Raw genomic sequence first — 23,270 nt, forward strand, 5'->3', positions numbered from 1 at the left:
ATTTGATCAGAGTTGTTATCCTCGTAAACTTCTTCTGCTGAAAGTTGCAGAACTTCATTCTCTGGTTCAACTGAAAATTCATCATATCAACACTCCTTTTGAAGAAAATTGTACAATCCAGCACAAACTACTTCGGAGATTTTAAAAAAATACTTGAACCTGAACCCGAACTCGAACCCGAAAAAATCGGGGATCTCATCCCCGTTTCGATTTTTCCCCACGAGGCTCCAAATCCATGGGAAAAGTTGTCATCCTTAACCCCTTCTATGTCCAATATATATTTGCTTAAAGCAGGGAACTACATTTCCAACAATTTTATCAAATGAAGATTCATTTCCTTAAATTAGTAATTGAAATATCACTATTCTATCTCAGAAAAAGGAAAAAAATATCACAACTCTAAATTAATCTTCAGTATCATGTATCATCAAAATCATCATCCCCTCATTTTTTTTGAATTACATTTGCTAAGATTCGAAACTATTAATAGAAAATTTAAATTTGTTTTCATTATATATTTATATTTTAAGATTTTTCTTATTATCGTTTGAAAAATAAAATCATGTACACTACTGATAAATTCTATATATATTGGACATTAAAAAGTTACTAAACTTGAATAAAATATAATCACTTAAGTATAATATTATTTTTCAATTCAATTGACTATTATTATAAGATTATGAATAAATTAAATTAATATCGTGACTAACTTCTTCAACTTTTTCCTCTTTTTTTGTTAGTTAAGAACAATAAAATTTAACATTACAAAATGTTGAGATATGAGACAATATATAATAATGAGATAGTAGTAACAATGGATGCCCTCGTCCTGTTTTCTATGATATTTTTAGAGTTGGATTTTTTAGCTTGTGCTCGCTAGGGAATTTTTTTTATCTTGTTATTGTTTTCTTAGGTTATAATTTATACTTGTAGAGATAATCTCGAGGATATTCTGCAAAATATATCAGGATGGAGTTTTGTTTCATAGCTTGTTTATAGTTTCTTTGGTGAACTTTTCTGAAATTGAAAGTTCCCACCACATGAATGCACAAAATTGTGTTCTTGTTTTATATCTGAGGTCTGAGTCTGCTGATACTTTACCTTCCGAAAAATCAACAAACATTGGCTTAATTTAATCATACCTCTGAAATTCGAGGAACCCCCGATTTGTCTTTAGAAAGGAGAAAAGCGTCGTCTTTGAATGAGGAAGAGATATATATGAGTGAGAAAGATATTTTATTTGATTAAAAGTCTATCAAAATCTATAGAGTGAGTAGAAGACAATTTTTGAATTTCTATAGTTGTACCTAAGAGTTTTAAGGTTTGTACATAAAGAATTATATTAGAATCATTGTAAATCTATGGAAATATTGGATACCTATAGATTTTTAAAAAGTCAAGTTTGAATACCACTAGACTTTTTAAGACTTTAGAAAAAGCTAATTTGGATATCACTAAACTTTTATAGAGTTTATAAAAGTCTATGTTCAATACCTCTAGACTCTCAAAATTCTTGATGAACTAATATCCTCTGTAAAGAATACGAGCATTTTCTCTTTTTTTAGGTCACTCTCCCAAAAATTTGTTTTTTGCCTCATAGGTTTATCAAAAGACGAAAAAAATCCTCCATTTAACAATGATCATTCTCCGTTCTCATTTCTCCACTTAACACATAATACGTGTTCTGAGTGATAAATCATGATCATTAATCTAGACATCAAAATTGAATCAGTGAGCATAATTTATCCATTCAACACGCATTTCATGTGCTGAATGGATAAATATATTATCGATTTGAGTAGCATGAACAAAACATGCAGAACATGAATCGATTTTAAGTCCACAAGAAAATAAAATCTACACCCTAATAACTAAAGAAATCCCCAGAGAAATTTATCCGCTAGATCGAAACTCTTGTTGGAGGGTTTCCCGCTTCCAACTTTACTCCCTCGAGCATGGAAATTCTTCCATTTTGATTTTTTGTTGTTTCCGCGATTGATATCTCGGATTTTTTTCCTTTTTTTGCGGGTTGATGTCACGGGGATTGATAAAGATAGTAATAAGCTTTCAATGATTAAGAGGTTGTGATTCGGTTTATGTATTTTCAATTTTGGATGATGGGTTTATAGGTCTTTGTGAAGAATGACAAATTACAGTATGCTGATGGAAAGAAGTTTAAATTTCCATATGTTGATTTTGATAAGCTTAATTATGAAGATCTCTCTAGGATGTATGGTTTGTGCGGAGATAGAAGCTTCAATGTTGATTTTTTCTTCAAGAAACCAAATTTATCACTTGATGAGCTAGGGGTTGGTTATGTTAAAGAATGCTGCAGATGTTAGTGCCATGCATGTGTTTTATTATGGGTCGTGAAGACCATTACAATATGGTGTCAAAATAATAATTGTGTGCCGCCGCGAGTTGCTGATCCTAAAGGTGAAGCATATATGTGATATATTATTGATTTTGGGTGTAGGGAAAGACAAGCATCAAATGTTGTAGTTGATGAACAATTACACAGTGATGAGCCAAATGGTAGTTCGAGGATTAAATATGAAGGGGATGTAGTTAACGACGAACAATTACATTGTGATCACCTAGTTGAGAATGAACCACCCCTTGATGATGATTCATATCGAGATGAGCAACATGCAACAAAGAGTAGGGAAATTGGGGAAAGTTTGAGTTCTGAATCTGACCGTGGCAAGGATTCTGAGTCATAAAAGAAATTAATGATGATTTGGATTTAGAGGTTAACACAGAAACAGATGGAAGAAAAACCAGAAGAGAGAAAAAGAACAAGGATAAAGAACCTGTGCTAGAAAATTGGTGCACTGATGTTGAAGAGGAAGATGAGTTGTTAAGTATAGTTGGTTCTGATGGAGATGATTACATAAGATTGAGCACAAACATCTTCACATGGTGGTAGGTATGACATCTAAGGATGTGACACAATATAGACAAGTATTAGCCGATTGGGCAATTAGACGACACGGAATAGGAATGACACTTAAGAAGAATGAAAAACCTCGAGTGACAGCCGTCTGCAAGAACGGATGTGATTGTAGACTGCATGCATCAGCTATCATGGGAAGCCATTTATTTCAAGTGAAGACAATGTCAGGAAAGCACACTTGTGCTAAAGCTCCATCCAACAAGCTTGCAACATTTAAATAATTGGCTAAGAGGATTTAAAATACAATTAGAGACAACCCAAAAATCGTTGTGGATAAACTGAAGAAGACAATTTTGAGAAAATGCAAAGTTAACACTAGTAATTACAATGTGTACAGGGCAAAAAGAGGAGCTGTGAAGAACCATAGAGGACAAGATAGTGCCAAATATTTTTCTTTATGGGATTATTGCGAGACAGTAATAAAATTCAACATGACCCGCAGCAAGTTGATCCTTAAAAAAGACCATGCCTTCGATCAACCAACGTTTGGGAGAATGTATTTCTGTCTTCAAATAATGAGGTTGGGTTTTGTAAATGGTTGTAGACCTTTAATTGCTGTTGGTGGCTGCATTTTGAAGACACCGGGCAACTCTTGCTAGTTGTAGGGAAAGATGGAAATAATAACCTATTTCCTATGGTTGTGGTGAAAGTGGGAAATAGGGAAAATTGTTCTTGGTTTTTAAGTGAATTGTTGGAGGATATTGGAGTGTCTGTTGATGGAAAAATGACATTTATTTCGGACAAACAAAAAGATTTGATCAAGTCACTAAAGGAGCAAACACCAAATTGTGAGTCTGTATAATATTGTGTTCGACATATGTACCAGAATATGAGTTTGTAGTATAAAGGGGATGATTTATGAAAGTTGCTGTGGAGAGCTGACAGAACAGGTAATAAAAACGAGTTCTCAAGTTGGATGAAGATGATTTCGAGGCAGCTGAGCGAAAAGAGAACCCTAAACTTGTCGATGCAGCTGAATGGTTAGGTAAACTTTACAAGTAATTGTAAAATAACTTTTTGTAGCATGATGTAAAATACATGCTACAAAAAGGATGCTTACTTAAGGACTTATGCCCACATAATTCATGGAGTTCCAGGTGAGTGATATATTAAGACAGATTTTGAGCCTCTTCAACCACCTCCTATCGCGAAAGCAAACGGCGTGCAGACCCAAAAAGAAAAGGTGGAAGCTAAGGGGGTTTCGAAGAGAGTTTGACAAGGCGAGGTTCTAACACACACTTGCTCCAAATGTTTGCAACAAGGCCACAACAAAAAAACTTGTATTAATCCAACAAATCAAATTCCTACAAGGTACTGAAAATAAATTAATTTAGTTTACCATCAATTTTGGTGTTGGAAATCATTTTTTCAATCGATAGGTAGGCATTTCTTAGATTTAATTTTGGTGCCTGTAGAATTTACTTATTTAATTATTTTATAATTTAAAATATTTATGATTAAAATTTGATAAAAGGGAATTTTATTTTCAATAAAATCTCTAATTTTAAAAGTAAATCTATAATTTATTTTGTTTCAAAAAATATCAACACTTATTCGTGTTTAATGTAGGATTGTCACCTGGTCAAGAGGCCCGTGGTTGGATCAACGTTTTCAAATCAGTCGCCACCTTAATTAAATTTTATACTTATTATCATTGCATTTTGGCGTGTGATTGGATAATTTAGGGACAAAAGATGTCTGGAGGAGTGATGCGAGAGGACAATTTTCATGAAGCCAAAGGGGACCATTTTGTGGAAACCACCTGGACACTGACCCTTCGGTATTCAAATTACAATCTCCAGTAGACAAGAGACATGGGTAATGTATAAAAAGAAATATATTTTTATTTGTAATCTAAATACAATAGAATTATAAATCATCTCACAAAATTTTTTGAAAAAGTAATTATCATTAGAAATTAGACAAAAACTTGTGTGAGAGGATCTTACGGGTAACATTTTGTAAGACAGATCTCTTAATTCGGTCATCCACAAAAAAATATTACTTTTTATGCTAGGAATATTACTTTTTATTGTGAACATCGGTAGGGTTGATCCGTCTCACAGATAAAGATTAGTGAGACCGTCTCACGTAACGTGAAAAAGGACGTTCCTATCAAGATATATATCATTCCTAGAAAAGGAGAATTCGAAAACAAAACGCCAAGAAAATCACTAGTCATCCAGGAAAATCGAATTTATTTGTGATATATATATATATATATATATATAGGGTCCATTTAATGTCATGACATTTATGATCACGTTCTCTGTGACTGTTGACAATAACATTATTTCGTAAAAATTAATGTACCTTTTTAATCAAATGAAGTTATAATTATAATAAATATTATAAGAAAAATTATTTGGTAAAATTTAAAAATAATTATTCGTAAAGCAGATCACAGAATTACACATTAGCAATTACAATAGTATAAAAACAATTTTGATCATATAAATCATTAGAAAGATAAAAGAGAATTCACTCTTACTTTAGCAACTCTCGGTGTGTTCAAGTCAGATTTGTGTTGCTATTTCCAAGCTATATATTGCCGTTTTAACTCAAATTCTTGGTCAAACTTTCTTCACCGCGACTCATATTTTACCATATCCTATGTGTCTCAATAATATTCTAGTATGACTGTTGTTGAGACTCGATCCATATTTATATTTGTTTTATGGATCAGATCGAACAAGAAATTAATTCGTCTTATGAAATTAATTTGAAGTCAGTCTCAAAATAATGTTTGTGATAATGTATTTATTAATTTGGGAATCTGGCCGGAATTTTTCACATTAACGTGACAATGGATTACGAAAACAGAGCAGGAATTTTTTAAGTTTTTAGCAATATGTACGGATAGCATTAAGAAGAGTTTCTTTTACACCTTTTTCAGTAGGCAATCAAGAAAATTACTATTACACAATAATAACCTCGTAAGTATCGAACATTTTCCCCGTAAGTTTTCGAGCTTGTTTTTTTTTTTTGCAGTTTTAATTTTCACTTCTCTGAGAAGAACTCCTCCAGAATCCAGCGCTGTAAAATTTTTCCCACATCTCCTTCTCTAGCTCAATCACCTCCTTGTTGTCAGCCATCTCCAGAGCATTAACCATGGCCACAGAATGCATCTGCACCTCCTTTTCATCGCACCCGCACTTTCGCGGCGGCAGCAGCCCCTTCTTCATCAGCCTCAGGCGCCGCTTCCAACTCAAGGCCTTCCGGCACAGCCCCGCCGGCAGCTTGTACACAGCTAGCACAAAAAGGTTGACAATCCCGCAGGGACAACAGCAGCATACCACTGCGCACTCCGCGGCCGTGGCCCCCGCCACCTCCGCAAGCCTCACCTTCCTCACGCCGCCCGGTGACGAGTAGTCCGGGTTCTCCAGCAGCGGCTGCCTGCGGTCCACCATCGAACCCGGCGGACGCAGCAGGATTTGCCTTGTCAATACTATATATATATATATATATACTCGATCAATTTCTTCCAGTCTCGCAGTTCTTCTCTATAAAATCCCGCAGTCCCCACCTGAAGAATCACAAAAAATCATCTGAAATTAACATATCCCACCCAAGAGAATTCATCCCATTTCCTGATCACCCGAATCAATCAACAAAATATATCAATGACAATAAAACTAAAATACCTGGAAATGTCAGAACACTTGTTCACAAAAGTTGCAAAGCGGGAGCCTGTCCATGCTCGTGGGGATATGAGAAGAGTCGACCGTCGGGGCACGCAATAAAGTCGGCGAATCTGCGGCGTGAAACCCCTTTTTCTTTCTTTTCTTCGAAAGAAAAGGTTTAGAATGTCACCGATTTCAACTGATCGGTTCCCCTAAGGTTTTACTATAATATCAATAGCTGTTTAATCATTCGTCCAATTTTAGATTAAGGTTATTTGGTCATCCTACAATTAAAAATAATTATCAATTCAGAAAAGATCAAATTTATAGAAACAAAAATCGAAGTATTTTTACATTTTGTGTTTTTTTTATCTTTACCATGACAGAAAAACAACAATAAAAACAGAAAAAAATAACATATTCTATATTAATATTCTATTTCAGAGTTAATCCCCATTTATATTTTTATTAATTAAAATACCTTTTTGCTCCTCCTATTTTTATAAAATTCTCTCTTTTTTTTTACCATATTTTAAATTTCTTACCCAATTATGTAAAATGATTCTATCAATGCATTTTCTAAATATAAAGATTAAAGTTTAGGCGATGTAATAATTATTTACCAATAAGAAAACAATTTGGTCAAATAATGAAACAAATAAGATATTTGAATGTTCATAATTTTAACATTAGATAATATGTAAGTCTAGTTTTCAAGGCACGTTGTATTACGTTATTCACATGTACGTGATAAATAATCGAGTATTATTTTAAATAAAACTAATATTTTAAAATATCAATTTCTTAATGGTTTAAAAAAAATTGAAAAATTTACACATTATTTTTTATAACAAAAGCATCCTAATCCAAGTGTCCTTTCATAAGAGTTTATATAGTTGACTCGTCTCATAAATAAAGATTCGTAAGACCGTCACAAGATACTTATTCCTAATTAAATACCAATCACGCCTCAACTATCTCAACTTAACTCCTTGTTTTGAATGGCAATGATTTGTGATCAAACCAATCTTTTTTTTTTAATTTAATTTTTTTTAATCTTATAACATAAGTATCCGGAATTTTTCTGACTAATTATGGGGAAGACGATCTTCCATCATTATTAGTTTAAGAAAATTTCGGATGCAGTCATAGTTCCACTCTCATGAGATAACTACCTCCTCATGTTTCTATAAATATCAGGTATTGGTCTACGATTTTATGGACTTACATTTTTTGTTAACTTAGCATTATTATATATCTCTCTCAAGTTTAGTCCCCGGACTGACTTAAGCATAGGACGAGTTACGTCGAAAACTCTCTCGTGCCCCTTAACCCTATTTATGTCGTCCAAAACCCATAATATTGACTCAATCTACTCAGCTGTAAAGATTCGAACATCCGTTCTTCAGACTTAAACCAAAGCAAAATTTTGATATCATCAAAATATTTATTTACGTGGAAATAATAGATTGTTTTCTAGATCCACCTTCTTTGTATTAGTCAAGAGAGAGTAACGTACATACGGGTTAATTAACTTAATCACGTTTGAAAGTAGCTAGGTGTGGCAGCCTGTTCTTTCAAATTTTTAATAATTTTGACTTTATTATTAAATTACAAATTAAAGTAAACGGACTACTACTTTGAATATGTGGCTCAAATTGATCCTTTTATGGGTCACGTGAAATGGATGATGCCAATTGTGTTCATCGAAACGATCTATGTTTTTATTTATAATAATATATCTCACAATATGCTATAATTCGTGTAATAGAAAAACTCGATTATCTTAGATAAAAATAATAATAGATACGGGAATTGATGAGTGCAACGCTTCATATTCGACAATTGTCCACGTCGTATTAAGACGAGTCTTTACAACGTGCTTATTTTCTCACACGTACAAATCTCGTATATGAACAGTTTTGGAATTTCTATACAATCGATGTAAGATCAGTTCATTCAAATGTAGCAGCTGTTTTCAATCTTATGTTCCACCACTCAGCAACACGCTAAAGTTAAAAGTGATTAAATATAGAGTAATGTCGCAGAAAAAGGTTCAACAGAAATGATGGGATATGATCACTCACCTAGTTTAACTGTGTTGCAATCAATCAAAGAGCTTGACAAAATCTTCGAATTACGGACCTTGTTGCTTGCCTCACTCTCTGGAATTCCCATCTTTTCAACAAAAACCTATAGAGCTGCTTCAGTTGGCAGTCCAGTTGCTCTGAATAAACGACCATCACAAAATATTCCAGCATCATTGCAAACTGCACAAATTTCAGCCACAGCTTGCAAATTGGCATCCATATCAGAGCATTTCCAGTCCACCATTCCTCATCGTTAGGATCATAAGTTGTACCTTAAACGTGGAAAATTCTTGACGTTCTAGGGTCCCGTCCCAATGTAAAGAATTCTGTCACAGACATCTGTTGTCAATGTACCAGTTTTATCCGAACAATTAACAGTTGTACATCCTAAAGTCTCCACACTAGGAAGCTTCCGCACTATTGCATTTTTTTGGGCCGTTTTTCTTGTACCAAGTGCTAAGCAGGTCGTAATTACAGCAGGAAGACCTTCGGGAATGGCAGCAACTGCAAGAGCAATCGCTATCTTAAAATAACAAATGCATTTGTCAAAAGAGAACCGGAAATTAAGAGGCCATCCATCCACAACCTCCCATGTGAGAAAATATTTGTAATTTATTATCCACACCATGAGACAAATGAGGCCAATTGCAATAGTAAGCCTATTACCAAACTCGTCTAGCTTCTTTTTCAAAGGGGTCTCATTTTCTTCCAGCGATGCCTCATGTATTTGTGTCTGTATCTTGCCAATTTCGGTGCACATTCCAATGTTCAGAATGATGCAGATGCAACTAATATTAACAACTGTTGTTCCAGCAAAAACCATGTTCTCTTTGGCCTGCAACTCACAATCATCCAAGAATATGGGATTGGTTCCTTTCACGACCGGCATTGCCTCACCAGTCAGTGAACTCTGCTCAACTCTTAAGGTCGATGTTCTCAAAACGGCAACTCGCATGTCCGCCGGAACTTTATCCCCAACTCGTAATTCTACAATATCTCCTGGTACAAGTTCACGTGCGGGTAGATCTGGCGCCAGATATCCATCTCTCAATGCCTTTACAGAATCACATTGCATTTTTTTCAAAGCTTGAAGCGCTTTTTCAGCATTACCCTCTTGCCAAACACCAACAATAGCATTAAGGATCAATATCAAGACGATCACAAAAGGTTCTACATATGCTTCGAACCCTGACTCGCCGTTCTCATTTCCATTTAAGTAAGCCAGAACAAATGAAATGAAAGCTGCGACTAAGAGTATCTTCACAAGCATGTCATCGAATTGTTCGAGAACGAGTCTCCAAAGGGGTTTTCCTTTCTCTTTCGTAAGTTCATTCGAATCATATCGCTCTCGCCTGTTCTCCACCTCGCTGGTGCTTAGACCCTTTTCAAGTTTCACTTTGTACTCTTTCAAACATTGCTCAACAGACCATGACCATACCTTGAATGCAAAAATTTCCTCCATTTCAATCTAAGACACGAGTTCACACAACTTTCCTAAATCTCATCCCAAAACTCATATCCCTATGGAAATCCAGTCATCCATAAAGTGGATTATCAGCATACAGTGGAAAACATAAACGTAATTATCGCAAAAATAAAAAAAATTCGGAAGGGGAACAGCCCATTTTATCAATTGACAACACTTACCTACACAATATGGGCCAAAGAAATTAATGTAACAAAAAATAAACGGGTACAGCTTTAAATTTTCCAACAAGTGTTATTTTCATAAATGTAATCAGTAAACTCACAAAATTATGCCAATTTATTGCCTCTCCATCAAACTCTGAGAGAGAGAGAAACACACAGAGGGGGGACACTGGAAAGGGAACCAAAGAAGGTGGTCGCCCATGATTTAATTAAATTTAAACGTTACTAAATAAGCGAGAAATCAAATGGATACTTAAAACGAAAACATATTAAAGCAATCAAGACAAATTCATTCTACACAAGTTCCACTTACAGAACGAAAATGGCATACAGCGTGAAAAAGATCCAGTCTTTCGCATATTTTAGGGATAAACGGTTGTGCGTGAGAAGGAAGATAAGTCAGTTGGCTTTCAGACAAAGCCACCACAAAAAAAGTTGACGATACATGTTGATGATCCAAGTAGCATACAACAATCCAAAATCCCAAGAAAAAAGATACAGAGCGCAAAAGAACAGCGTAATTGGAACTCAATTTTGCAGCAGTCGTTGCTTTTGAAGTGGGAATGTACACGTACCAATCTGCTTATGAGCACGAACATCCAATTATTTTTAATCAGCGTGAGATTATTTATGATGTTTTGTTCTATTTTTTAAAAAAGTATTTTTTTTCCCAAAATAATAAAAACAACACGCTATCAGCTAATTATTTATAGGGTAAGTCTCTTGTGAGACGGTATCATGAATCTTTATTTGTGAGACGTGTCAACCCTACTTATATTCACAATAAAAAGTAATACTCTTAGCATAAAAAGTAATATTTTTTCATGGATAAACCAAATAAGATATCGTCTCTCAAAACACGACTCGTGAGACCGTCTCACACAAGTTTTTGCTTAAGTCAATAATCCACGATAACTTTCTGTTGAGAACCTCAATCTGTTTATAAGATTTTGAGAACAAATATACAACAAACTGAGTATCAATAGCTCAAGTTTTATTGCTAATGATATTGGCTTTATATAGCCATACAATTCAACGGAAATAACAACTCAACAATAATAAAGGAAAAGATAACAGAAATATAGACCAAGTACAGGACTTTATTTAACAAAGATCAGTAAACCCCTTCATTTCCTCCCTTAAACTAAATGCTATTTAGCAATTAGATTATGCTCGAGATCTCGCAAACTCCCAACATCTTTCGAAGCTACTGAAAGGCTTCAAGCTTCAATGGTTTAGTCATTATGTCTGCTACTTGATCTTGACTGCCACAATGAATCAATTCAATCTTACCATCTTTGGTAAGATTCCTCAAGAAATGAAATCTCACATCTATATGTTTACTTCGACCATGCATAACTGGATTTTTTGACAGCTTGATAGTAGAACTGTTGTCGCACATCACAGTAATGCAACCTTCATCAGAGCATCCCAGCTCCTTTAAAATTCTTTTCATCCAAACTCCTTGACAAGCACAGACGGCAGCCGCTACAAATTCAGCTTCTGTAGTAGATAAGGTCACGATTGGCTGCTTCTTTGAACACCACGAAACAGCACCTGAATTCATTAAGAAAACATATCCCGAAGTACTCTTCCTATCCTCCATATCTCCAGCATAGTCACTGTCAGTGAATGCCAACAACTTACCATCTCCTTTTTTCATATAATGAATTCCATAGTCCATAGTCCTTTTTAGATATCGGAGCACTCTTTTAGCTGCTTGTAGATGAATCTCTTTTGGTTTTGCCATATATCTACTTATGAGACAAGTGACAAACATTATGTCAGGTCTCGTGGTAGTGAGATACATTAAACTCCCAACTAGTTGTTTGTAGTAAGTTTCATCAACAGAGATTCCATCTTTATCTTTGCCTACTTTGAAACCTGGAACAATTGGACTCTCTACTGAATTACTTTCATTCATGCCAAATTTTTTCAGAATTTTCATTGCATATTTTCTTTGGCATATAGAAATACCACAGATTTTTGCAACACCTCAATTCCAAGAAAGAATCTCATCTTTCCCAAATCAGTCATATCAAACTCTCTCAACATAGAGCTTTTAAATTCGGACATCATAACTTCATCATCACCAGTAAAAATTAAATCATCAACATAAACACTTACAATGATAAATTTTCCTTCCCTGTTCTTCTTTGTGAATAATGTCTGCTCGCTATCGCACTTTTGGAAACCTTATTTGATAAAGTGTGCTTCAATTCGACTGAACCAAGCTCGTGGAGCTTGTTTTAATCCATACAAGGCTTTGTGTAACTTGTAGACTAGATGTTCACTGCCCTTTTTTTCATATCCTCTTGGTTGTTCCACATAAACATCTTCACTAAGCTCACCATGGAGGAATGCGGACTTAACATCTAGTTGAAAAATTTTCCAATCCTTGTGTGCTGCTAGAGCAATGATCATCCTTACTGTATCCATTCTTGCTACTGGTGCGAAAACTTCTGTGTAATCTACACCATATTGTTGAGAGTACCCTTTCGCAACCAGACGTGCCTTGTGTTTCTCAATCTTGCCATGTTCGTTGTACTTTGTTTTATAAACCCACTTCACACCAATCTTTTTTGCCCCAGCTGGTAGCTCAGTAAGAGTCCATGTTTTGTTCCTCTCGATGGAATTGATTTCACTATCCATGGCCTTTCTCCAATCTGCACTTTTCATGGCTTCTTCAAAGTACAACGGATCAGCTGATACTACTTGCACTATATGAGCCTCATCCTCAGATAAACCTTCGCCACTGACATAGTCGCTCATCCAACTAGGAGGTCTCCTCGCCCTCTCGTCACCTTCATTAGAGCTATCTGTCTCACTTCTAACTTCTTTATCTGTCCCAACATTGATATCACTATCCTCAGTGTCACTTACTCCTTCATTTTCACCCTACTCTAAGGCTACTTCAGTGTGTTTTCTATGACTCTCGTCCCAATCCCATTGTTTCACTTCTTCGAAAATTACATCTCTACTCACAATGATTCTCTTAGCAACAGGATCAAATAACCTGTAGCCTTTTGATTCCTTACTAACCCCCAACAGTACACAAGCAATGCTTCGATCATCAAGTTTTGTCCTCCCTGCCTTTGGAACATGGACATGTGCTATACAACCGAAAACTCGAAAGTGTGCTACTGATGGCTTCAGTCCACTCCAAGCCTCCTCTGGAGTAACATCTTTAACTGCCAAAGTTGGACACCTGTTTAGGACATAGATGGTCCAGTTTACTGCTTCTGGCCAAAAGGATTTGGGAAGGTTTTTGTCAGATAGCATCGATCGAACCATGTTCATGATGGTTCTATTCTTCCGTTCAGCAACACCGTTCTGCTGTGGTGTGTAGGCAGTGGTCAATTGCTTCTTTATTCCACTTTGTTTGCAGAAATCATTGAACTCGTTTGAATTAAATTCGCCTCCTCTATCAGTGCGTAAACATTTGATGAACATCCCTGTTTCTTTCTCAACCATAGTCTTAAAGCATCGGAAAAGACTAAAAGCCTCTGATTTTTCTGTCAAAAAATACACCCAAGCTTTTCTACTGTAATCATCAATGAATAGAAGAATGTACCTCTTATTGCTGTTAGATATGGGTGTGATCGGGCCGCAAATATCTGCATGAACGAGTTCTAGTTTCTGAGCTGCTCTCCAATTACACTTCTTTGAAACGGGATCACGATGTTGTTTCCCATTGATGCAATCAATACATATCTCAGTACTTGAAGCAGTGAGTTGAGGAATTCCATGTACCATGTCTTTATTCAGCAAGGTACGCAAACCTTTGTAGCTTAAATGCCCATACCTTTTGTGCCAGAGATGAGTTAAGTTGTCAGCTTTTGTGTGAAAGCATCGATCAACTTCCTTTGGAGATGACGTTTGTGATTGAGATTGTAAAATAAACATTCTATTGGTACACATGTTAGTCTGAATAATCAAGCCCCTTTCTGGATGGAAAATCTTGCACATGCTGTCTTTGATCAAAATAGCCAAGCCTCTTTCCTGCAATTGCCCTATGCTCAAAAGATTATTTTTTAATTCAGGAATATAGTATACCTCAGTAACAACATGATTAACTCCATTTAGTAGCAACTTCACACTTCCTTTGCCCATTACATTCATCTTTGTGTTATTTCCGAGCTTCACCGAGTGCCGAAATTCTTCATTGATATCACTGAATATACCTCGGTTGCCACACATGTGATTAGAACAACCTGAATCAAGGAACCATGCATCTTCATTTCTGGTCTCAATCAATTCCTCATAAGCCATGAGAAGCATTTCATCTTCGTCGCCAACTTCTGCATAATGCACTTCTTTATTCTCAGGACATTCATATTGAAAATGTCCAAGTTTATGGCATTTATAAAATTCCACGGTGGCCTTGTTGAAACTGGTTCTGCCTCCCCCTCTGCCTCTTCCTCGTCCTCTATAGGTACTACGACCACGACCTCTTCCTCCATCATATGTCACTTTCAAAGCCTGCTCCTCTCCATGATGCCTCTGAAATTTCTGTTCATGTACTATCAAGGAGCTTTGTAACTCATCAATAGTGAGAGCATCAGTGTCTTTTGATTCTTCAATGGAACAAACAACATAGTTAAATTTCTCGGTTAAAGAGCGTAGAATTTTTTCTACTACTTTAACATCTTCCATATCTTCTCCATAAGTTCGCATCTTGTTTGCTACTGTCATGACCCTTGAGAAATACTCTGTCACTCCTTCACCAGTTCTCATCTCAAGAGTTTCAAACTCTCTGCGGAGAGCTTGAAGATGAGATCTCTTGACCCTCGCATTTCCTTCATATTTTTTTTTCATGGCAACCCATATGTCTTTGGAAGTATCCTTTTTGAGAATGGTGTCAAGAACTGTGCGGTCAATGGCTTGGAAGAGATAATTCTTCACTTTCAGATCTTTGAGCTGCATTTCCTCATTCTTTTTGCGATGTGCTTCTGACCGTGATGCGTCATTTGCTGGTTCAACATAGCCAGACCTTACCAACTCCCAATATTCCTTGGAACGTAGAAAATTTTCCATTAACATGCTCCAATGATCATAGTGACCATCAAAGCGGGGAATAGCTGGCTGAATGAAGTTGTCGGTAGTCATCTTCGTAGTCATCTTCTATGCTGCTGCTAGAATTTATTAGGCCCACTACAAGCTCTGATACCAGATTGTTGAGAACCTCAATCTGTTTATAAGATTTTGAGAACAAATATACAACAAACTGAGTATCAATGGCTCAAGTTTTATTGCTAATGATATTGGCTTATATAGCCATACAATTCAACGGAAATAACAACTCAACAAGAATAAAGGAAAAGATAACAGAAACATAGACCAAGTCAAAACAAATTAAATGTCCCTACATAACAGGACTTTGTTTAACAAAGATCAGTAAACCCCTTCACTTTCATTTTCTAAAATAAGGCAAAAACTTGTGTGAGACGATCTCACGAGTCGTATTTTGTGAGACGAGTCTCTTATTTGGGTCATCCATGAAAAAATATTACTTTTTATTGTGAATGATCAATTTAAATAAAATAGGAATAAAGGTAATTTTGGTATTTATACAAAATTTTCTCTAACCAGGGAGTTGGAAACAATAATAGTTTGAATCAGGTACTGAACTCGTATTTACCCTTTTTTTATTTATTACAGGGTCTCTCGGAAAGATTATGAAATGAAGAAGGAACTTGAGGCAGAAAAGATAATTAGCAGGTTGATTCCCCGGATTTCATTCATCTATTGTTTTCAAGGAGGTGTGACAATTTCTTCCCACACATTGCCACAAAGTTTTTCTGATTGCTTAATGTGTCTCTGGATAATCTAATTATATATTGAAATTGTCGTTCTAGGAAGTTGCATCTTCTAAACTCAATCACATGACACTCTAATACACATACACACACACACTCTCTCTCTTTCCGTATTCTTGTCACCGTTCCTTTAGTTTGAATGTTGTTGTTCTTGTACCTCACTCGTCTTCTATATATGACAGGTGGGGATCCCAAAGACACATGGGCGGTACCTGGCTAGATAGTGGTACCTACGTCCCCATGCATCGCAATACCCCAAAAGGCTTATTTAGGAATGCCATTGAATACAACTGTAAGTTAATCCATTTGTTATTCATTGCGGCTTTTCGAGCCATGAATGGAAAGTTGTTCTTGTTAATCTTAGTTTGTAACTCTGGACATTTAATGGTTTTTTAGGCTATAAAGAGCTTGTTTTGAATGGTAGATAGTTGCTTTCCAGGGAATGGTGTTATATCTGTTGCCTTTTCAGGAGTTACGTGTGCACACAGAGTAATGGCAATTTAGCTAAGAGATTTTCTTAGTTTCGTTATTTACTCGGAAAAAGTGTTCTATGATGGAATATTGTCAAATTTGATAGATCTAATCCCTACAACTGATTTAATCAATGCATATGCACTTTGCTTTTTTATGTTTTGGGAACGTGTATAAGAATACTCTTTTCTTTGAAAACTATTTCAGATTTCTGTCTGTTGGGGAAATAATATGAAGGGAACAAAAAATGGAGGTAATTGATTTTCTCCAACAATTTGTTTTCCTTAAACCGTTGCAGAATGACTAGCTTGATAAAAGATCATGAATCAATTAGAGCTTCGTGAGCTAACAAATATGCGTAAGACCCTCAAAAGGTTTTTGATGGATTGAAAATTGATTTGCTTTGCTTGTTTAGATTCAGTTGATTTATGTATTCTTTGCGATTTCATGTAGGATTTGGAAAGAAAAATGTTGTTCTCGATGCTGCTCTTCTTCGTCTACTTGCTTGGTTGAGAACTCTGGCATAATATTCTTCATGAAGTTGAAGAAAATATGTGGCTTTTGGACAGAAAGCCGTTAGTTGCTCCTGTATGATCATGATGAGCAAGAGCATGCAATCAATTGTCAACTGCTCCTTTTGGTCCATGTAGATAGAATGGTGATAAATGCAGATAGAGGTACTAAATGGCGGCTTGAGTTTTATATATTCTAGTAAATAACCTTTTATTGGAGCCTTTCTTTAAAATTCTATCAGCTACTTTACAACAACTATATGTGAACAGCTAATTCTCTAGGAGATGTCATCCAATTCATGCCAAAATTGAAATGACAGCCTCATTGTACAACATATGTCATGCTAAATTCGTCTTCAAAGACTCCACAATACATACTTTTTCCTAACCTAAGCCAAACTTGGAATTAGAACCTATTTAAGAGGCAAAAAGTTCCAACATCTAAGGAAGTAGTTATGCTTCATTTTTCTTCTTGTCCTGATGGCTTGTCAAAAGTCTTGAAACCATAACATCGGTTCTTTTATAACCATCTTTGTATCGCTGCCAAAACATCTAAGCTCCTGGATGGATTTTCATTCTTCTCAAAGATAAGTATGCTAGGAGTCGGTAGCCAAAGACCATGGCTAGCAGAACTCCAACTTCCGTGTAACCACTGTCTATTCTGACCCCATTAATCGAGTGACTGATGTGTTGATATTGGACTTTGAGTAGAAGCTTGTAGGTGTGATAGTTAAACGAGAGATAACGAAGCCATGATACGAACACCGGGACATTCTACAAATTATTAATCACGTTCATTTTTTGAATTTGATGTATTTTAGAAGATGTTACGATCTTGTATTTTAAAATTTGGAACTTACCTGCACAAAGAATCCCCCAGCCAACATGAAGGTCATCACAGTGACTGAGGCCAGGGTTGTTGCCCTTTTCAAATCCCATAGTGTAGCTCCAATGGCTAGCCCAAGTCCCTATTTCAAAAAAACGTGTTAAGTAAAATCTTGTGTGGGGAATTATCTTGTTGAAGTACTGAGATGATCAGGTAAATCGAAGAAAGGCACACCTGAGCTGCTACAATGCAAAGAAAAACTGTCATCATCGTGAGGAAAAAGGAGCCAACATTCATTCTTAAGCCTGCCATAAAATATACAACGAGAAGAAAAAGTACTGGCAGTAACAGGTCTAGCGGAAGATCACTTGTGGTTCTAGCCACAAAATACGCGCTTAACCTATACATGTCAGCTGCTCGCTCCTTGCTTAGCATGGCTCTTTCCTGAGGAAACGTAAATATGGCAGTGAAAACTGGGAAAAACCCCCAGAAAACAGCTATGAAGAACAGTAATCCAGCCTGCAATAAAATATCGTTTTAGATCATGAAGGATACCTTGTTTCAAGGGGGATCAAGTACTACTAATACTGTTTTAGTTTGGGTAATTTTTTTTGTATACTAGCGAGTAATGATTTTGAAAAGTTTAATATATATGACCTGATCTTGAAGTTCTTTGGGATTATCACTACCAGATTGCCACCACAACAATCCCAAAATAGTTGCTGTTGTCAGAACCTGAGTAATCCTCAACCAGCTGAAATAGTCATTCTTCCGTTCTTTAAATCCTCTCCAAAATAATATGCAATATTGTTCATACCAGCTTGCTCCATATTCTCTCTTGGAAGAACTTAGTTTAGACTTCATTTCTTCATCCATAGATATTGGCTCCATAATATTTTTCTTCTCATGCACAGCAACTCGTGCCTCATGGGCCTCCACGAGATACTGGATGAGAAAAATTTCTTTCTAAATAAAGAGCGTGCAATGTTAACACATTATCTTTCGTTTATTTTAGCGACGTAAAAAAAAATCAAAAATTTCTTTCTAAATGAAGAGTGGTGCAATGTTAACACATTATTTTTGCTTATTTTAGTGACGTAAAAAAAAGAAATCAATCGACCACCAGTCTAAATTTCTCATTTTTTGTATCAGAATATCTTTACCTCTTGTATAACTGCAGGGTCAATCTTTCCACTCTTGGTTTCTGCTTTGAAGTTTCCCATTTGCACTTTGTCTTGGAATTCTGATGGGATGGAAATATCTGTTACATTTCCATTTGCTAGGTCAAGCATGAATTCTGCAGGGTTCATTGCTATAAGGGGGGAATATCCTATGGCAGTAAAGTAAACCAGAGCTTCTGATGCCTTTCCGAAATAAAGCAAGCTCCCTTTACCAAGTAAAATCAACTTGTCAAATTTAAGGAAAAGTCGGCTTGACGGCTGATGGATTGTGGTAATTACTGTTTTTCCAGCCTGCCACAGTATTGGACATATTATATAGGAGTTACAGTATTGGAATTGGAATCCTCAAAACGAAAGAGAGAGAGAGAGAGAGATAAGAGTGTTAAGATCGATAGAAATACAACTGGAGAACTGTAGTTTGGGTCGGGGAAAGAATTTAGAATTGCTACCTCTGCTATGTCATTTAAGGTCTCGACTATCCTTAAAGCTGTTGTAGAATCCAGACCAGAAGTAGGTTCATCGAGAAACAACAGGGACGGGTTGATTATTATCTCGTTTCCGATGCACACACGCTTCCTTTCTCCACCTGAAACGCCAGTAATGAAGGAGCCACCAATTATTGTGTCTTGACACCTGGTCAAATTCAGTGTTGCATTGATCTATGTCAGGTTTGTTGTAAAGCTTCAGAGTAATTGACATCTTTTTTTCTGTTTAAGGGTAAAATATAAGTGATCTTAAGCTTAAACTGTCAGAGGAAGCCGCTGTAGTTACCTTTCAAGACCCAGCTCTTGTATAACATCCATGGCTCTTTTATCCTTTTCATCTTTTGTTAATGTCCTTGGAAGTCGTAGTCGAGCTGCATACGTTAGAGTTTCTCTTACTGTAAGGTTTGGGAATAGAATGTCGTCTTGTGTCACGAACCCGATCCTGTTTCAACAAGGTAATGTATTTCATTACAAATGTGTTCCAGTGGTTTTTTCTTTGATCAATTCTTGATCCCTCAGAGTATCAAATTGTCGGTATATTAATTTCTGGTGAGTAAAACTATTGTTCCCGTGACTTTTGTCTTTCTTGTAGGATTTCGTATATTGTTTTGGGTAGGGCTGCATAAAATACAGATACATTTCTTATATTAAGGTATTCTTAATGCTTGAAAAAGTGATTATGAAATTTTTCTTTACAAAGTTTTGCAAATTTGTGCGGGAAAGTATATAATCAATCTTTTTAAACATTTGCAAATATTACCTAAGTATGCTGATACTCACCTGCTTTTTAGTGACTTCGAATATGGTTGATCGTTGTAAGTTATAGAACCGCCAATTAAGTGCTCTGTAACTCGCCCTCCGAGTAGACTCAGTAATGTCGTCTTCCCGCATCCCGATGGTCCCATCAACGCTAAAACTTCCCCTGGAACAACTGAGCCTGTAATTCCATTCAAAATATCCTTCTCCACCGTTGAAGCTATTCTTTTGATAACCAACTTGTATGTTATATCCGTGAACTGCATGCATGATTGAAAATAGTCGTGTCTCGTGTTAAGGCGGACGCACCCCAATTTCACACATCACACTCAATTATAATAAGGAAACTTCTGTTACATTCATCTCTACAACCTTATAATCTTATCATTTTGGTGGTTTTGTTGGTCCTTTGAGTTTCAACACTGTGTTTTATATATTTGGTTCTGGTTTTAAGGGAAGTCTTGTACAAAGATGCCATATAAAATGAAATTCTGTACAGGACTGAACCTGATAGATACCATAGCGATATGTTCAATAAGTCGTATTGATCGGTAAAATACCGTCGTTTCCTTCCTGCCCAAATACATGATATCAATCAATCGTGGCTCGACTATTGAACTCGGTACCGAGTCTAATATGATCATCAGGTAACGATGTTTTCAACATGAAAAAAAAAAAACACATCTAGTTTACGGGTTTGTATTACACACCTTCAGGTAGATTGGTGATGTGGGATCTGCGTGAAATTTCTTCCTGTGCCTGCCTGCCTCAAGATCTTCAGCTGCTAATAAATTTAAGCAACACATTGTACAGAAATGTTACACATGCAGTTTCATGCTTTGCATGAAGCGCAGGTACTGCACTGCACTATACAATCACGACAAATGAATCAGATGGATATTTTAAAAAATAAATATATACTTAATTTCATAAATGTGAGTTAGGTGGACATGAATTTTTAAAATATGCCAAAAATAAGCAATTTCTGCACCTTGCAAGAAAAAAAGTTATTGAAATTTGAGTTAGCTTGTGTATTTTACTTAGAGATTTTGGAAAACCTATAATTAATTTCACATTTCTACTTCTAAAGAAAACAGTGCGTATATTAATTTAATTAATAATTTCTACTGGATCTATTGTTTGGGGACAGGATAACTTGCCTTGAGAATAGGGTAGACGAGAGACTTGTAGAGGATAATATAACTATTCCCCAAAAGATTCATATTATTGGAAACTTTGCAAAGACACTGCAACAAAAATAGCTTTTCGCAGCGCATTATTAATAGCGCACAATAAAAGTACGTCGTTAATAATATTATTAACATGATAATATAGGATAATAAAGGCACTACAATTAGGCACGCCGTTAGAAAATAGTTTTTCGCAGCGCACAATAAAGACACGCCGTTAATAGGATAATATAATTATTACTTCGTCTAAATCTATTTTTCCCCTAAATTTGGCTTCTATTATAATGATCATAGATCGTAAACTGACCCAACATGAGACTGAGTTCATACCTATACAAAGTGCATAAATTGCTTTTTACTCAGCTCATATCCATACAAATTGCATAAATGGCTTGTTTTTACACAGTTGTTGAGCAAGTCTATTGTTCATGGTGGTTACTATACATCATATTTATATATATAACCTGAAATATAGTACAAATTACAAAATGAGGCAGAGAAATCAAGCCCGGCCCGGATTTGATAAATATGGCTATAAACAGTTGCAATCAAATAAAGTGAGAGGACTTACGTGACGTTTCACCATCGCTAAATGGCTTTAAATCATCAATTTCATCTGGCGGCACTGTAAAGCCAGTGAAGGAGAAAGAGAAGCCTAAGCTGGCGCTGGAAGCTCGGCTCAAGGCGGCGCCGCTGCTCAAATCTTCCAGTTCGATTTTCATCTGTGCGCTTCTCGACTTCCGAACGTGTGTTTTCTTCCCAGTACTTCCCCCGCTCTGCCCAGGTGAAGCTGCCAGGAGACTCTTGCTTGATTTTCTTGACAGATTGGCACCACCCTCTTGGCCAGACGCCGCCTCCGCCGCAGCTGCTTCACTGGATGAAAATGAACACTTCATTGAAGCCAGTACCTCCGCCATTGTCTCCACCAGCTGATCGGATTTTGTTCGTAGAAGACCGACTGTAGAATTTGTTTTCTCCATCGCCATAACAGTGGATCGTTTTCTGCATGCAATCATGAGAATTCAAGATTGTAAAATAGGTAAATGTTTATATTAAAAAATGGAATTTTATAACAAGAAACGGTATCCTATTTTTTCCTTAAAAAATTTCATGTATTCAATTAGTGCACTTACCAAAATTTAGAGAAAGGTTATGTCATGAAAGAAAGCTAAGGGTCTCGATCTGAAGGGAACTCGCGCGCTTGCCTCTCTTTTATAAGGGCCAACGATGGAGAATCTCGAAGTTACACAAATACCCCTCATTTTAATTGAGAGGGATTTAAATTTACATTTTAAACGGAAGAATTTCAAATCAAATATAAGCATCGGTTGTTTTAAAAATATAAATTATGGTTGCGAAAATTACACTGGAAACCTAAATTTATTTTAATTTAACTTCAATCAATTTAGAGTCCTAAATTAAGTTTATGTTGTTTGATCGAACTTAGGCATTGAGTTTATATGTATATATAGTTTTGATATGTTGCACACCTACTGTGCATACTTATGTGAACACCGATGAAATGTCGCTCATCTAATACCATCGGTGCTCACATATGTACGCACAATAGTTGTACAACATATGAAAATTTATATATATATATATATATATATATATATATATATATATATAATGTGTTTGAACATGTATGTTCTTCTCTTGAAAGAACTTTTATTTATTTATTTATTTTGATTTGGTGCAAAAAATA

The 23,270-nt window shown here is 35.9% G+C and overlaps 2 protein-coding genes, 2 long non-coding RNA genes and 1 pseudogene across 7 annotated transcripts; 2 read left to right on the forward strand and 3 right to left on the reverse strand.

Moving 5' to 3' along the window:
• Positions 1-8,491: 8,491 nt before the first annotated feature.
• Positions 8,492-10,898, reverse strand: LOC142528707 (calcium-transporting ATPase, endoplasmic reticulum-type pseudogene; annotated as a pseudogene).
• LOC142528709 (uncharacterized) lies at positions 10,110-10,818 on the forward strand. The gene is made up of 2 exons (XR_012815713.1): positions 10,110-10,218; positions 10,415-10,818. It is a non-coding gene; the product is annotated as an uncharacterized LOC142528709 (long non-coding RNA).
• A 631-nt stretch (positions 10,899-11,529) lies between the features above and the next one.
• On the reverse strand, positions 11,530-12,246 carry LOC142528508 (secreted RxLR effector protein 161-like). The gene has a single exon (XM_075633558.1). It carries the CDS (start codon positions 12,244-12,246, stop codon positions 11,530-11,532), a length of 717 nt encoding a protein of 238 aa, XP_075489673.1.
• Positions 12,247-16,010: 3,764 nt separating this feature from the next.
• LOC142528708 (uncharacterized) lies at positions 16,011-18,302 on the forward strand. Its single transcript, XR_012815712.1, has 3 exons — positions 16,011-16,970; positions 17,066-17,289; positions 18,164-18,302. It is a non-coding gene; the product is annotated as an uncharacterized LOC142528708 (long non-coding RNA).
• Positions 17,286-22,735, reverse strand: LOC142528706 (ABC transporter G family member 22-like). 4 transcript variants are annotated; one of them, XM_075633818.1, is made up of 11 exons: positions 22,696-22,735; positions 22,134-22,564; positions 21,083-21,153; positions 20,397-20,632; positions 19,903-20,058; positions 19,581-19,764; positions 19,114-19,422; positions 18,608-18,895; positions 18,185-18,469; positions 17,985-18,092; positions 17,286-17,898 (listed from the first exon to the last, which is right to left on the reverse strand). In XM_075633818.1, the coding sequence occupies exons 2-11, from the start codon at positions 22,546-22,548 to the stop codon at positions 17,677-17,679; spliced, it is 2,274 nt and encodes a 757-aa protein (XP_075489933.1). In that variant the 5' UTR covers positions 22,549-22,564; positions 22,696-22,735; the 3' UTR covers positions 17,286-17,676. The 4 variants fall into 4 exon arrangements, with proteins under 4 accessions (XP_075489933.1, XP_075489931.1, XP_075489932.1 ...); XM_075633816.1 differs by having other exon boundaries at positions 18,608-18,916; XM_075633817.1 differs by having other exon boundaries at positions 21,083-21,156.
• Between the last annotated feature and the right edge of the window lie 535 nt (positions 22,736-23,270).

Source organism: Primulina tabacum, chromosome 16 (assembly GCF_025594145.1).
Source record: "Primulina tabacum isolate GXHZ01 chromosome 16, ASM2559414v2, whole genome shotgun sequence".
NCBI classification, from domain to species: domain Eukaryota; kingdom Viridiplantae; phylum Streptophyta; class Magnoliopsida; order Lamiales; family Gesneriaceae; genus Primulina; species Primulina tabacum.

What these genes read in the sequence shown, in the direction of transcription:
- LOC142528508 (XM_075633558.1), bottom strand. Translation starts at nt 12,246, where the DNA reads ATGAATGAAAGTAATTCAGTAGAGAGTCCAATTGTTCCAGGTTTCAAA.
- LOC142528706 (XM_075633815.1), bottom strand. Translation starts at nt 22,548, where the DNA reads ATGGCGATGGAGAAAACAAATTCTACAGTCGGTCTTCTACGAACAAAA. An exon ending in TAGCGATGGTGAAACGTCAC is followed by an intron (nt 21,157 to 22,133) that starts GTAAGTCCTCTC and finishes TAAATTTATTAG; the next exon opens with CAGCTGAAGATCTTGAGGCA. An exon ending in ACCCTGCAGTTATACAAGAG is followed by an intron (nt 18,917 to 19,113) that starts GTAAAGATATTC and finishes CTCTTTATTTAG; the next exon opens with AAAGAAATTTTTCTCATCCA.